General features: G+C 39.2%; 1 protein-coding gene across 6 annotated transcripts in view; it reads right to left on the bottom strand.

The window, feature by feature from the left end:
* The window catches only part of LOC103094333 (zinc finger protein 850-like), a 293,282-nt gene that overhangs the window by 594 nt on the left and 275,677 nt on the right, over window positions 1–17,011 (bottom strand). For all 6 annotated transcript variants that reach the window (XM_056825056.1, XM_056825057.1, XM_056825054.1 and 3 more), the window contains one exon: window positions 1–2,256. This exon is cut by the window's left edge and continues 594 nt beyond it. In XM_056825056.1, coding sequence (XP_056681034.1) covers window positions 1–2,256 — 2,256 coding nt within the window. The remainder of the gene's footprint in view (window positions 2,257–17,011) is intronic.

Below are 17,011 nucleotides of genomic sequence, written 5' to 3'. Positions count from 1 at the left end.
TTTTCTGATGTATACCAAGACTACAGCTCCGACTGAATGTCTTTCCACATTGCTTGCATGCATAAGGTTTCTCCCCAGTGTGGATTCTCTGATGTACAGCAAGACTAAGGATACCACGAAATTCCTTTCCACGTTGCTTGCATTCATAAGGTTTCTCCTCAGTGTGTGTTCTCTGATGGATAGCAAGATAAGAGCTCCCACGGAATGCCTTTCCACATTGCTTGCATTCAAATGGTTTCTCCCCAGTGTGGATTCTCTGATGATAAGCAAGACTGGGACGGCTTCGGAATGTCTTTCCACATTCCTTGCATTCATAAGGTTTCTCCCCACTATGTACTCTCTGATGTTTAGCAAGACTGGAGCTCTGACTGAATGCCTTTCCACATTGCTTGCATTCATAAGGTTTCTCCCCACTGTGGATTCTCTGATGTATAACAAGACTACAACTCCGACTGAATGTCTTTCCACATTGCTTGCATTCATGTATTTCACCCCCTGTGTGTATTCGCTGGTGTATAGCAAAACTGGAGCTCCCTCGAAATGCCTTTCCACATTGCTTGCATTCATAAGGTTTCTCGCCAGTGTGGATTCTCTGATGTATACCAAGATTACAACTCCGACTGAATGTCTTTCCACATTGCTTGCATTCATAAGGTTTCTCCCCAGTGTGGATTCTCTGATGTCGACCAAGACTGGAACTGTTTCTGAATGTCTTTCCACATTGCTTGCATTCATAAGGTTTCTCCCCAGAGTGGATTCTCTGATGTTCTGCAAGAGTGGAGCTTACTCTGAATGTCTTTCCACATTCCTTGCATTCATGAGGTTTTTTCCCAGTGTGGATACTCTGATGATTATGAACTTGGGAGCGCTGACTGAATTTCTTTCCACATTGCTTGCATTCATAAGGTTTTTTCCCAGTGTGAATGCTCTGATGATTATGAAGGTGGGAGCGCTGACTGAATGCCTTTCCACATTGTTTGCATTCAAATGGTTTCTCCCCAGTATGGATATTAAGATGTTGAGAAAGACTGGAGCTCACTCTAAATGTCTTCCCACATTGTTTGCATTCATAAGGTTTCTCCCCAGTGTGGATTCTCTGATGTTGAGCAAGATTGTAGCTTCGACTGAATGTCTTTCCACATTGCTTGCATTCATAAGGTTTCTCCCCAGTGTGGATTTTCTGGTGTCGACCAAGACTGGAACTGTTTCTGAATGGCTTTCCACATTGCTTGCACTCATAAGGTTTCTCCCCAGTGTGGATTCTCTGATGTACTGCAAGACGTGAGCTTAGTCTGAATGTTTTTCCACATTGTTTGCATTCATAAGGTTTCTCCCCAGTGTGGATTTTCTGATGTATACCAAGACTACAGCTCCGATTGAATGTCCTTCCACATTGCTTGCATTCATGCTTCTCCCCACTGTGGATTCTCTGATGTACAGCAAGACTAAGGATCCCACTGAACATCTTTCCACATTGTTTGCATTCATAAGGTTTCTCCCCAGTGTGGATTCTCTGATGTACAGCAAGAGAGTAGCTGTATCTGAATTTCTTTCCACATTGCTTGCATTCCTGAGGTTTCTCCCCACTATAGATTCTCTGATGTAGGGCAAGAGCGTAGCTGTGTGTGGATGTCTTCCCATATTTCTTGCATTCATAAGTTTTCTCCCCAGTGTGGATTCTCTGATGCCTTGCAAGATGGGAGCTCTGATTGAATGTCTTTCCACAATGCTTACATTCATAAGGTTTTTCTCCAGTGTGAATTCTCTGATGCACAACAAGACTGAAGCTCAGTCTGAATGTCTTTCCACATTGCTTGCATGCATACGGTTTCTCCCCAGTGTGGTTTCCATGATGTACTATAAGGTGGGAAATCTGATTGAATGTCTTTCCACATTGCTTGCATTCATAAGGTTTCTCCCCACTGTGGATTCTCTGATGTACAGCAAGACTGGAGCTCAGTCTGAATGTCTTTCCACATTGCCTGCATTCATAAGGTTTTTCCCCAGTATGGATTCTCTGGTGTCCAGCAAGACTGGACCTGTGCATAAAAGTCTTTTTGCATTGATTACATTCACTAGATTTTTGCTCAGTATACATTCTTTGATGTACAATAAGGGAAGAATTTTGGGATTCAATACAGAATTCTCTCAAAGGTAATTTAGCAAGACCACCACTCATGAGTCTTTGTTGGTCACTCTCGTCCACAGAAAGGTTCACATCTATTGAAGTCACTTTCATGTCAGGTCTGATCTCTCCTGAAAGAAATGAACACAAACATATATAATCAAATATCCACATATATAATCATATCTCCTTTCCTCCACTGTCAGAATATAAACTACTTTATATCCTATTTCCCTGGGTATATAAAAAGGAATTTTTAATCCCTTTCTCTAATTTAACTGGGGGCCTAAAAGTCCTTTTAACATAGAGATGTGGAGGGATTAACCAGCCCACAATGAAATTAATTAGAAACAAGACACAGGACGTGAGGTAAAAAGGGGATATAAAGAGGCCAGCATCAGTTGGTCACAAAAGGAAGTCAGTTGCTGACAAGTGCTGGCAGTTGCTGGGAATTGCCTGCTGGGAGTGGGTTGGGCTGGTGGTTGGCATTTAGTGGCTGAAATCCATGTACATTGTTGCTTTCTTTAGCAATTATACAGGCATGTTTTAAAACTATGATATCTACACTTTGAGTATTTATATTTGAGGGCAGTGATGCTGACAACAGAGTGGCAAATTTCCATCCTTCATGAAAGAAGAATTGTCAGTGAATAATAATAGATCTCAGTTGTCTAAAGGAATGTCCAGAAGATTATCTTGAAGTTTTCCAGCCACAGACACTGTAAACCTCAAAATTTCTCTGACTTATGAATGTTAGGGGTTTCTCCCATTGGGGAATTTTCTACTTTAAAAAATTCCCTAGCAGATGGTGAAAACTCTACTTGAGTGTGGGGGCTCCTTGCCTTGGGAATATCCCTACTCCACCCTACTTAGGACTTCTTTAGGACAGAGAGCTCCTTGAGAACAATAGAAGTACTTTGATCCATGCTTGTGGAAGGGACAGGAACTTCTTTGAGTCATGACTGTTTTAGAATTGATACAATGGGATACTAAGTACCTATAAAGGTGGGGCAACTTGTAAACTACTTAAACCTAAAAGGGTAATAACTTATTCAGAGGTTTTTTCGAATGAAACTTCTCGACACAGCAGCATTTTTTCCTGACTTACTAAAGAGATTAAAACTACTCAGCTGTGAATTCAAAATGGGCAGTCCTTTAGAAACATCTACAGTGATTGGTAGATATAAGGACTTAGGGGAGGTGACAGAGAAGATTTTGCCCTTAAAAATAAGAGCTCAGGGAAGAGCTGGGAAGTCATTCTGAAACATTCAGATTGGAGAGACTCATTCTGAGGAGACTGATTCTGAAACATTCAGATGGAGGAGGGAGCTGGTGAAAGCACCTGAGATGCTGCTGGCCTGGTGTCATTAGAAATCCTTACTTAGACAGATCTTATGGTGAGTTATAAAAAACTGACTGATTTCTCTTTTAAGACTCAGGTCTAGGCCATATTGGCTTTGAGGCCCTTCATACTTATTCCTTTCTTACTCTCTCTCTCTCTCTCTCTTTGATTACTCATTGTATTGTTAATTAAAATCTCTATAAAACCCAATTGACTTGGGTATTTGAATAATTGGGAATATTTCCCTGGCGACCATCTTATATTTGATTTTAAAACCCAAGACACTGTAGTGAAAGATATTTCTGTGGTCAAATTTACTCACCCTCTCTTATATCTATCACAATTTATATCTTCCACTATTTTAATCACTACAGTTTAAGACCTCAACCATTTTAAATCTCACAACACTAAAGATTCACAATTGTGTAATGGTTGTCCTGTAACTTGTAAATCTGTATGCAAGGTGGCAGGGTTAAGTGTGCTGCGTTTTAAGGTGAAATTTTCATTGCCTACCAAGGTTAATTTATTTCTGGTGAGTCTTTGGTTGGGGAAATGCCTGTCTTCTATGCCTTAGCAACAATACTGATTTCATGTGAACACATTATTGTTAGTGGGCATCCCAATACTAAATAGGCAGATTTTGTAACTAATAAAGCTGTTGCAGCTATGCCTCTTAAAACATGATGGTGCTCCTGAAGCTACTGCATCAATCTGGGCCAAGTAATAAGCAACTTGCCATTGAACAGGTCCTAAAGTTTGACTTAAAACACCTGAAGCTACCCCTCTCCACTCATATACATATAAAGTGATGTTTTTTGTTTTGTTTTGTTTTGTTTTGTAAACTGGGATGCCTAAAGCAGGGGCATACAGGACAGCCTGTTTTAACTTAGAAAGAGCTGACAACTGTTCCACCACTAATCTAAGCAGTTTAGTGACAGAATTTTTGTCAGTGCTAATAGGGGTTTAGTGATTTCCCCATAGCAAGGAATCCACTGTCTACAAAACCCTGCTGCTCCTAGAATTGCTCTGAACTGTTTCTTAGGGGAGGGGGCACTTGACTTTTTAATATCTGTCATGCACTTAGGGGAAATGAAGCGGGCACCAGCAGTTAAAATAAACCCTAAATACTCCACTTTGGGGAGACACCACTGAAGTTTTGCCTTTGATTTCTTGTAGTCTCTCATATTCCAAAAGAAGATGTTTGCTATCTTCTTGGCATGCTGTAGCATTTAGTGAGGTCAAGAGGAAATCATCTAAAAAGTGTATCAAGCAGCTCTCTTTAAACATAATAGTTTCTTAATATTGTGTTAAAATCTGCAAAAATATAGTGAGACTTTCCACATACCTTGGGGTGAATGATACCATATCCATTAGGAACATTTCCATGTGAAGGCAATATATATTTCTGGAATCTTCATGAATGGGTATTGAGAAAAATATTGAATACAAATCTACTACTGTAAAATATGAAGCCATGCTAGGACTAGAAGAAATTATTGTGGATGGGCTCAGAACCACAAGATGTCTTTTGATGACATGATTGTTTTCAGCCTTTAAGTATTGTACAAATAAATATACAGGTTTTCCATCTATATCTAATTTTGTCTTTTTAGCAGATAGATGTATTATATTTAGATTTACATGGAGTTAATTTTTGCTCAAATAAAGAATTTATCACTGGAGTAATTCTCTCTTTTGATAGGGGTTACTGAGGAATAGAAGGAGGTGGGCTACCTTTTCTTTTAATTTGCACAGGAACAGCTGATTTGAGTAGGCCTACATTGGATGAAGATGTGGCCAAGAGAGATTTAGGTATGTCAGCTGGTATTTCAAAAGTGGGAGATTTGTCCACCTCCTGACTATCTAAAAGAAGTACAGGAAGTAGATTTTTACATTCCTCAGGCAATTCTAGCATCATAGCACTGTCTTGAGAGCAAGTTATTATGGCTCTAAGTTTACATAAGAGGTCTCTCCCTAATGAATGTATTGGGGAAATCAGGCATTAATACAAAAAAATGTTCAAGTGGAAAACTTTGGGACCTTCACAGTCATTCCCAAGACCTCTAATACATTTAGAAAACCAATGGAATCACAATCAGAATAAGATGTACTCATCAACACCGATCTAGAGGCACCAGCATCTAAGAGGCAATCACAATACATATTTCCAACTTTCAGGGTTATCTGTGGTTCATTATTATGTGGGGGAATATGGCCTGGGATAACTCGTGCTAAGAAATCAGATTCTGGGCAAAGGTTTCACTTTCTGGTTCCAGACTCCTTTCTCCCCTTTCAGCCAATCATAAAGACCCTTGGCCATTTCTCTGGATTTCATTTTGTTGAGGGGGATATACTCAGGGATACCCTGAGTATAGCATGGGTGAGTCCCATTTCGTATATATTGTTTTAAATTATCATTTGGATTAGTATTTCTAAATGTGTTTATACTGTTGTTATTATTTCCATAATTGTTATTATTTCTAAAGTTTTTACTCCTAGTTTCCATTATTTCTAAAATTTTCGTTATTGAGTATCTGGTTCCAGTTTCTACAGTTACATGACCCCTTTTTCCATAGAAGTAACACATTAGTGTTTGATTTCTGTATTCTTACAAATGGGGCTATGGTCACTCTTTGATTTGCTTTTTCTCTTTTAATTTCCTCTATTAAACTTTCAATTTCTCTCAAAGTTTCTATTAAGTCACTCTTCTCATCTTTCTTTTCATGGTCATTAAATACATAAACAGCTACTCTCCTCAATTCTTCAAAGTCCATACTAGCCCAATTCAGACAACTGGTCTTAAAATAATCTTTGACTACTTTACAACAGTTTTTCACAAACTATCTTCTTATTTGCCTGACATGCCTTTCTCTTGCAAGATCCAGGTCTATATATCTACCTCCCAGCTCAAAAAGTATATCCATAAATGGGGAAGGATTTTCATTAGGTTTTTGTTTAAGATTTTCAAATTTCATCCATGTACCAGGCTTATCAGAGCAAGTTCTCATTGAGGTTAATAATGCCTTTCTAGTCTGGCATAGTCTTGTGTAATCTTGCTCATTGTTGGGGTTCCATTTTGGGTCCTGCAGAGGCCAATGAACTGCTCTACTTCCCTGAGCCTGATTGACAAGACACAAGTTTACTTTTCTTTCTGTGAAAAAAGCTTGGAGCAAATTTCCAATATCAACACATCTGGGATCATATTGCAATAAATGCTCTGAAGCTTTTAAATAATCACAATTGGCTCATCCTCAAAAGAAGGGGCATTTTGTCTGAATCTCTCAATATCTTGGGGGGGGGGGGGAGAATGGTATATGATGCCTTAGCAAAATTACATATCCACTCTTATTAAAGGTGGGTACTTCTTTTAAGGGGAATAAAATTATAACTTAATTTTTTTTTTGTTTCTGCCTCTTGGCTTGATGTTTGGGTTGCCATAGAGCAGGTAATGAGTGTAGGTGAGGAAATAGGTTGGGTGGAAGGAGTTTGGGTCTCAATAGTATAGGTTTGGATAGATTTAGAGATAATTATAACAGGGTGAGGAGGAGTTTGAGCAGTTTTAGAAATAGAACATGATGAGGAGTTGTTATGGTTTAAGTATGAGCAGAAATGCATGGAGCAGAACTGGACAGAAACTTAGTCGGCTCTAATGATGAGGGAGTTTTGAGAGATAAAAAATCTCTCTTTTTACTCTAGGGATTTCTCAAGCTTTTTTCAATGCTTTTTATATAAGTCTTGAGATGCCCCAGACACTCCTCCAGCTTCTTTTCAAGTTCACTCGAGTTATTTTCTAGTTTTTCTTCAAGGTGATCTTTTAGTTCAGCTTTGAGGTCAAACTATTATTCTATTTCTTCCTGAGGAGGAATAGGCACAATGGCAAGACTCCTATCACTATAAGGAGGGCTAGGAACAGTGCTATATAAAGCCACTGTGAAATACTCTGTTGGAAAATGAGCCATTTTAGATACATAAGAAACAGCATTCCAGAGACTTCCGGTCAAGATGGCGGCTTAGAGAAAGCTAAAGTTCAGATCTCCGGAAAACCCTTCCCGACCGATCTCAAACTATAAGCTCCTAAGGCACCGAAATTCAAAACGATCAACAGCATAGACCCTGGGAATCCTCCTCCTGGACCTGGACCTGGATCAAAAGATATAGCCCCCCTCAAAAGCCAGAACCCGAGATCACTCGGACCTAAGGGGTAGGAGCGCAGAGTCCAAGGCTCCGGGAAGCCGCAGCCCTGCCCCGCTCAGAGAGCAGGGTCGTTTGAAACAACAGCAACCCTCAGGGCCTTCTATCCGAGTCCCAGTGAAAGTCACTGCCCTCGGAGCTCCCCCCACAGAGAGCAGGGTTGTCGGAAACAACAGCAACCCTCAGGGCGGGCAAGACAGCCTCACGGGCTGGATCCTGCTATCCAAGTCTCAGTGAAAGTCCCTGCCCTCGGAGCTCCAGGAAGCTGCAACCCATCCCCCCGCAGGCCGCCAAAACAGCCTCACGGCCAGCTATTCTGAAGGCAAATTCCGGAAAGCAACCCGACCCAGAGAGCCCGGGGGAGAGTGTGGCCTCCTGGTCCGACCCTTCCATTCCAGTTCCAGTGAGGCATATTCAGTTTAACTCAGGGAAAGCTCATAGAACCAACAATCTGCCCAGGACTAAAGCCTCTGAACACCAGATAGAGAGAAGAAAAACTAATCCTCCACATTCAGAGATGGCAAACTCCACAGAAGCACAGAAGCCCCAAAATACCAAGAAAAATAAGAAGAAAGGGGCGACTTTGGACACATTCTATGGAGCCAAAATACAAAATACAGAAGAGATAGAAGAAGATACACAAGAAAATTCTCCAAAATCTTCCAAAGGAAATGGAAACTCACCACAAACCCATGAAGAATTTGAATCAGAAATGACCAAAAAGATGGAAGCCTTCTGGGAGGAAAAGTTGGAAATAATGCAAAAGAAATTCACGCATCTACAAAACCGGTATGATGAAACTGAAAAGGAAAACCAGGCTTTAAAGGCCAGAATCAGGCAGCTGGAAGACAACGATCGTGTAAAAGAGCAAGAATTAAGAAAGCAAAGCCAAAACACCAAGAAATTAGAAGAGAACATAAAATATCAAACCAACAATATGACAGATCTGGAAAATAGAGGGAGAAGAGATAATTTAAGAATAATTGGACTCCCAGAAAAGCCAGAAATAAACACTAAACTGGACATGGTGATACAAGATATAATCAAAGAAAATTGCCCAGAGATTCTAGAACAAGGGGGCAATACAGCCACTGACAGAGCTCACAGAACACCTTCTACACTAAACCCCCAAAAGACAACTCCCAGGAATGTAATTGCCAAATTCCAAAGCTATCAAACAAAAGAAAAAATCCTACAGGAAGCCAGAAAAAGACAATTTAGATATAAAGGAATGCCAATCAGGGTCACCCAAGACCTTGCAAGTTCTACTCTGAATGATCGTAAGGCATGGAACATGATCTTCAGAAAGGCAAGAGAGCTGGGTCTCCAACCAAGAATCAGCTACCCAGCAAAACTGACTATATACTTCCAAGGGAAAGTATGGGCATTCAACAAAATAGAAGACTTCCAACTTTTTGCAAAGAAAAGACCAGAGCTCTGTGGAAAGTTTGATACCGAAAATCAAAGAGCAAGGAATACCTGAAAAGGTAAATATTAAGGAAAGGGGAAAATGTTATCTTCTTCTTTTACTCAAACTCTCTTCTATAAGGACTACATTTATATCAATCTATGTATACTAATATGTGGGGAAAATGTAATGTATAAATAGGGGGTAAAGAAAGACCAAATAGAATAGTTGTTCTCACACAAAGATTCACATGGGAAGGGGAGGGGAAGAAAACTCCTATAAGAAGGAGAGGAAGAGGGGGGGCCTTTTTACTTAAACCTCAATCTCAGGGAAATCAACTCTGAGAGGGAAAAACATCCAGATCCATTGGGATCTTGAATTCTATCTTACCCAACAAGGGTAGGGAGAAGGGAAAACCAAGGGGGGAGGGGGATAGGGATAACAAAAAAGGAGGGAAAGAGAGGGGGGGGAGGGGGAGGGAACAAAAAGGGAGGGACTAAAAAGGGAAACATCAAGGGAGGGGACAAGGAGGACTGATTCAAAGTAAATCACTGGACTAAAAGGTAGAGCCGAAGAAGAAAAGGTTAGAATTAGGGAAGGCTATCAAAATGCCAGGGAGTCCACAAATGACAATCATAACTTTGAACGTGAATGGGATGAACTCACCCATAAAACGTAGACGAATAGCAGAATGGATTAGAATCCAAAACCCTACCATATGTTGTCTTCAAGAAACACACATGAGGCGGGTTGACACCCACAAGGTCAGAATTAAAGGATGGAGTAAGACCTTCTGGGCCTCAACTGATAGAAAGAAGGCAGGAGTGGTAATCATGATATCTGATAAAGCCAAAGCAAAAATAGACCTGATCAAAAGGGATAGGGAAGGTAATTATATTTTGTTAAAAGGGACTCTAGACAATGAGGAAATATCATTAATCAACATGTATGCACCAAATAATATAGCACCCAAATTTCTAATGGAGAAACTAGGAGAATTGAAGGAAGAAATAGACAATAAAACCATACTAGTGGGAGACTTAAACCAACCATTATCAAATTTAGATAAATCAAATCAAAAAATAAATAAGAAAGAGGTAAAAGAAGTGAATGAAATCTTAGAAAAATTAGAATTAATAGACATATGGAGAAAAATAAATAGGGATAACAAGGAATACACCTTCTTCTCAGCACCATATGGCACATTCACAAAAATTGACCATACATTAGGTCACAGAAACATAGCACACAAATGCAGAAAAGCAGAAATAATGAATGCAGCCTTCTCAGATCACAAGGCAATAAAAATAATGATTAGTAATGGTACATGGAAAACCAAATCTAAAACCAATTGGAAATTAAACAATATGATACTCCAAAACCATTTAGTTAAAGAAGAAATCATAGGAACAATTAATAATTTCATCGAGGAAAATGACAATGGCGAAACATCCTTTCAAACCTTTTGGGATGCAGCCAAAGCGGTAATCAGAGGTAAATTCATATCCCTGAATGCTTATATTAACAAACAAGGGAGAGCAGAGATCAATCAATTGGAAATGCAAATGAAAAAACTTGAAAGCGATCAAATTAAAACCCCCCAGCAGAAAACCAAACTAGAAATCCTAAAAATTAAGGGAGAAATTAATAAAATCGAAAGTGATAAAACTATTGATTTAATAAATAAGACAAGAAGCTGGTACTTTGAAAAAACAAACAAAATAGACAAAGTACTGGTCAATCTAATTAAAAAAAGGAAGGAAGAAAAGCAAATTAACAGCATTAAAGATGAAAAGGGGGACAGCACCTCCGATGAAGAGGAAATTAAGGCAATCATTAGAAATTACTTTGCCCAATTATATGGCAATAAATACACCAATTTAGGAGAAATGGATGAATATATACAAAAACACAAACTGCCTAGACTAACAGAAGAGGAAATAGAATTCTTAAATAATCCCATATCAGAAATGGAAATCCAACAAGCCATCAAAGAACTTCCTAAGAAAAAATCCCCAGGGCCTGATGGATTCACCAGTGAATTCTATCAAACATTCAGAGAACAGTTAATCCCAATACTATACAAACTATTTGACATAATAAGCAAAGATGGAGTTCTACCAAACTCCTTTTATGACACAAACATGGTACTGATTCCAAAACCAGGCAGGTCAAAAACAGAGAAAGAAAACTATAGGCCAATCTCCCTAATGAATATAGATGCAAAAATCTTAAATAGGATACTAGCAAAAAGACTCCAGCAAGTGATCAGAAGGATCATTCACCATGATCAAGTAGGATTCATACCAGGGATGCAGGGCTGGTTCAACATTAGGAAAACCATCCACATAATTGACCACATCAACAAGCAAACTAGCAAGAACCACATGATTATCTCAATAGATGCAGAAAAAGCCTTTGATAAAATACAACACCCATTCCTATTAAAAACACTAGAAAGCATAGGAATAGAAGGGTCATTCCTAAAAATAATAAACAGTATATATCTAAAACCATCAGCTAATATCATCTGCAATGGGGATAAACTAGATGCATTCCCAATAAGATCAGGAGTGAAACAAGGATGCCCATTATCACCTGTATTTGACATTGTACTAGAAACACTAGCAGTAGCAATTAGAGAAGATAAAGGAATTGAAGGCATCAAAATAGGCAAGGAGGAGACCAAGTTATCACTCTTTGCAGATGACATGATGGTCTACTTAAAGAATCCTAGAGATTCAACCAAAAAGCTAATTGAAATAATCAACAACTTCAGCAAAGTTGCAGGATACAAAATAAACCCACAGAAGTCATCAGCTTTTCTATATATCTCCAACACAGCTCAGCAGCAAGAACTAGAAAGAGAAATCCCATTCAAAATCACCTTAGACAAAATAAAATACCTAGGAATCTACCTCCCGAGACAAACACAGGAACTATATGAACACAACTACAAAACACTCGCCACACAACTAAAACTAGACTTGAGCAAATGGAAAAACATTAACTGCTCATGGGTAGGATGAGCCAATATAATAAAAATGACCATCCTACCCAAACTTATTTATCTATTTAGTGCCATACCCATTGAACTACCAAAATACTTCTTCACTGATTTAGAAAAAACCATAACAAAGTTCATTTGGAAGAACAAAAGATCAAGGATATCCAGGGAAATAATGAAAAAAAAACACATATGATGGGGGCCTTGCAGTCCCTGACCTAAAACTATATTACAAAGCAGCAGTCATTAAAACAATTTGGTACTGGCTAAGAAACAGAAAGGAAGATCAGTGGAATAGACTGGGGGAAAGCGACCTCAGCAAGACAGTATACGATAAACCCAAAGATCCCAGGTCTTGGGACAAAAATCCACTATTCGATAAAAACTGCTGGGAAAATTGGAAGACAGTGTGGGAGAGACTAGAAATAGATCAACACCTCACACCCTACACCAAGATAAATTCAAAATGAGTGAATGACTTAAACATAAAGAAGGAAACCATAAGTAAATTGGGTAAACACAGAATAGTATACATGTCAGACCTTTGGGAGGGGAAAGGCTTTAAAACCAAGCAAGATATAGAAAGAATCACAAAATGTAAAATAAGTAATTTTGACTACATCAAACTAAAAAGCTTTTGTACAAACAACCCATTGTAACTAAAATCAGAAGGGAAACAACAAATTGGGAAAAAATCTTCATAGAAACCTCTGACAAAGGTTTAATTACTCATATTTATAAAGAGCTAAATCAATTGTACAAAAAATCAAGCCATTCTCCAATTGATAAATGGGCAAGGGACATGGATAGGCAGTTCTCAGATAAAGAAATCTAAACTATTAACAAGCACATGAAAAAGTGCTTTAAATCTCTTATAATCAGAGAGATGCAAATCAAAACCACTCTGAGGTATCACCTCACACCTAGCAGATTGGCTAACATGACAGCAAAGGAAAGTAATGAATGCTGGAGGGGATGTGGCAAAGTAGGGACATTAATTCATTGCTGGTGGAGTTGTGAATTGTTCCAACCATTCTGAAGGGCAATTTGGAACTATGCCCAAAGGGCGCTAAAAGACTGTCTACCCTTTGATCCAGCCATAGCACTGCTGGGTCTGGACCCCAAAGAGATAATGGACAAAAAGACTTGTACAAGAATATTCATAGCTGTGCTCTTTGTGGTGGCCAAAAACTGGAAAATGAGAGGATGCCCATCCATTGGGGAATGGCTGAACACACTGTGGTATATGTTGGTGATGGAATACTCTTGTGCTCAAAGGAATAATGAGCTGGAGGGATTCCATGGAGACTGGAACAACCTCCAGGAAGTGATGCAGAGCGAGAGGAGCAGAACCAGGAGAACATCGTACACAGAGACTAATACACTGTGGTATAATCGAACGTAATGGACTTCTCCATTAGTGGCGGTGTAATGTCCCTGAACAATTTGCAGGGATCCAGGAGAAAAAAAACACTATTCATAAGCAAAGGATAAACTATGGGAGTGGAAACACCGAGGAAAAGCAACTGCCTGAATACAGAGGTTGAGGGGACATGACAGAGGAGAGACTCTAAATGAACACTCTAATGCAAATACTATCAACAAAGCAATGGGTTCAAATCAAGAAAACATCTAATGCCCAGTGGACTTACGTGTCGGCTATGGGGGGTGGGGGGGGAGGAAAAGAAAATGATCTATGTCTTTAACGAATAATGCTTGGAAATGATCAAATAAAATATATTTTAAAAAAAAGAAACAGCATTCCAATCTGAACTAGACTACCAAGTATCATATTTAATATAATTGTTAATTTTTTGCAGTTCTGCTTTCTGTCAGTAGAAGGTGCTGTTTAACATAAGGATCAACAGATGTAACAGAATTAACTGCTATGGATCTGACTTAGGGATAGTTTCAGTAAAAAGTAAAGAAGATGATCAGAAGATTTTTAAAGGATTAGTCAAACTCCTGACTGGATTACAAACTAAAAATGTATGGGTTAAAATAGGAATTTGACAAAAATAAAAGAGCAGCTTTTAATAACAAGTTTTAATGAGAATATAGTAGCGTTGTAAATTAATATTATCCCTTTAAGTCAGAAAAAGGAAAACTTCTAGCAGCTTTTAACAATTAACAATTTAGTTTTATCAAAATAGAGAGAGTAAAAGAATATAGTAAGTAAAATGAATATAGGAAAGGAGGGAAATACAGGAAAGAGGTAGAGAAAGAAATAGCCTAATACCTAACTAGATACCCTAAACCTATCTATAATTGCCTATAATTACTATCTAAAACTGCCTATATCTACCACTAATAACAACCACCCCACAAAGTTCCAACCCAATCCACACAATAAAAACCAACCTAATCAGTGTTTAATCCAAAGCCAATTAGGTGTCTCATCGAAGACTAACCATCAACCCAACACACTCCAAATAGCCAACTTCCCCCCAACTGCCAGCACCTAACTGCCAGCAGTTGACTTCCTCTCCTGACCAACTGGCCCTGACCCCGTTAGATCCCCCTTCTTACCTCATTTCCTGTCTCTCTGATTTCTACTTCCTTTCACTGTGGGCTGGATAATCCCTACCCATCTCTATGGTAAAAGTACCTCCAGGTCTCCAGTTAGATTAGAGAAAGGGATTAAGAATTCCCTTTTACAGGTAAGAAAAAAAGTCTTCCAGCTTATTTTGGAACAATTCATCCTTTGAAAATGCCATTACCTCAAATCTAAAGAACAGTTAAATTAACAAAGAACCTCATATATGATCACATTGGCTCTTCATAACAAATCAGAGCATGACCTCAGAATGGTGGCTGAGTGACTTGACCCAAATCCTGACAGCTGAGACGAAACCTTGTGATTGGGCATGCTCTGTCACTAATACTAGACAATTCACTTTCAATCTTTCCTTTTTGCTTTTATTTCCATTGCCTATCTGCATAGGTACCACTGGGTGCATGGATACAACATCTTATTATTTCATAATCTCGCTTATCTATAAGCATTATGTAATTTTGGGGGATTGCTATCAAAATTATTTTTGTTATATTATCTGAAATCAAATGAAGAAAATCAGTGCTCTTTTATGTATTTACCCAAGTCATAAAAAATAAGAGATGCTTCCTTTCACTAAAATAAAATTCTTCTACTAAATAAGATTTAAGCAAAGAAATGGCACTTTAAAAAATCTTATGTAGTGTCTTGAGTCCATCACCTTTTTATAAGGAAATGAACGGCATGCTTCATTATTAGCCCTTTCATGCCCTTCCCATTTAGTGGTTCCTAAGCCCTTTGCAGATGTAAGATGATGTTAAAATAGATGAGCTAAAAATTAGTTACTGGCACCTTAAGCAGCAAATAAGGGCCCAGTTTAGTTATAACAATATTTTTCCTCTGTGACAACTATTGCAAACATAATGTGTCTTTTCCTGCAGAGATTCCAAATGATCATAACCAGGTATATTATGATTTGGGGGTACGTTCAGTGATAACCTCAAACTACCTACTCCTAAGTGTAACACATTTCATTTTCCAGCTTGACATCAAATTCTTCCCAAACTCCCAGGAAGTTTGGCCATGCATGCTCACAGGCTCCAGAGACTCTCCTTGGCTGTCACTGCACATTCCTGGACTACCCTGCAATTGCATCTCATCAAGTTTATGATCATGAGATTGAGATGTTATTTGGATTGGCATTCTTGCAGAAGAAAGAGCAGAGTCTTTGCAAACCGGGGTCACTAGACTGGCAGAGAAGAGGCCATTATGAAACCATCACCGATGACAGTCCTTCGCTGACCACTCACTGCAATGCTGTGGTTGTTGGTAGTTTCTTAAAGGAATTGTTTGGTAATTCAGGTTAATCGTTAAGTGGTTTCAGTGGGAATTTAGCCAATTTGCCAGTGGTAGAAAAAAAACCATCCCTACAAAGCTGGCATTGTATAGAAACGTTTTTTTGTTTTTTTAAGTGAGGACTTCACAGGAGCTCTTTCTCCCTCTTTCAACTGTAACATGGGCATAAGAAGCTCAAATAACTCCTAGGGTTCCTATGAGGATCAAATGAGAAAGTATTTACAAAGTGTGTGACTCATAGTAGGTGCCATATGCAAATGGTGGCTTTTATTTTATCATTATAATTCTGATTATTTCCTCCTTTGATTACTTTTCTTCTTAAACTGTCATTCTCTTTATTCCTCTATTTCCTGATTTCCCTACTGAATAAATACATTTCCATTCCCCAAGACTCTTTTTTCCCTGGAGCATATTTTTTAAACCCTTACCTTCTGTCTTAGAATCAATGGCAGAAGAGTGGTAAGGGCTAGGCAATGGGGGTCAAGTGACTAGCCCAGGGTCACACAGCTGGGAAGTGTCTGAGGCCAGATTTGAACCCAGGACCTCCCATCTCCAGGCCTGGCTCTCAATCCACTGAGCTACCCAGCGGCCCCCTGGATCATCTTTTTAAACCCCCTCCATGTTGGGATCCTAGACTAGGAGCTCCAGGACAGCCCAGACTGTTTTGGCCCTTCCTTTGGATCCTTAGGGCTTAGCACAGTTCCTAGAACCTATTTTATATTCAATCCATGTTTACTGGCTGGGCCCAGGCCCAGGTTCTACCACAGCCCTTGCATTCTGGTCTCTCTCCTGGAAGGAAATGCAGGCTCTTTCTGGCCCTCATTTCTCAGCAATCAACAGTAACTCTGCTGGATCCTGAGCAGACGCAATCCTGAAGATCCCAGAGGCTTCCTTCTAGGCTCTCATCTTCCTAAACCGAGGTGGTGTGATCACCTGCTTCTCCAAGAACACAAAGATAGATGCCCAGAGACCAGGAGAGGACCTGGGGCTGATGATTTAGACAAAGCTGAGCCTCGGACTGCTTCCAAGAAAGGAAGCAGTCCTCCCTCCTCCTCATGGGCTGCAGGTCAATGGAGAGAAGGAAAACC

Source organism: Monodelphis domestica, chromosome 1, assembly GCF_027887165.1.
Source record: "Monodelphis domestica isolate mMonDom1 chromosome 1, mMonDom1.pri, whole genome shotgun sequence".
Lineage (NCBI taxonomy): Eukaryota > Metazoa > Chordata > Mammalia > Didelphimorphia > Didelphidae > Monodelphis > Monodelphis domestica.
Note: the sequence above shows the minus strand (reverse complement) of the source record. Positions and strands in the feature narration are given on the sequence as shown.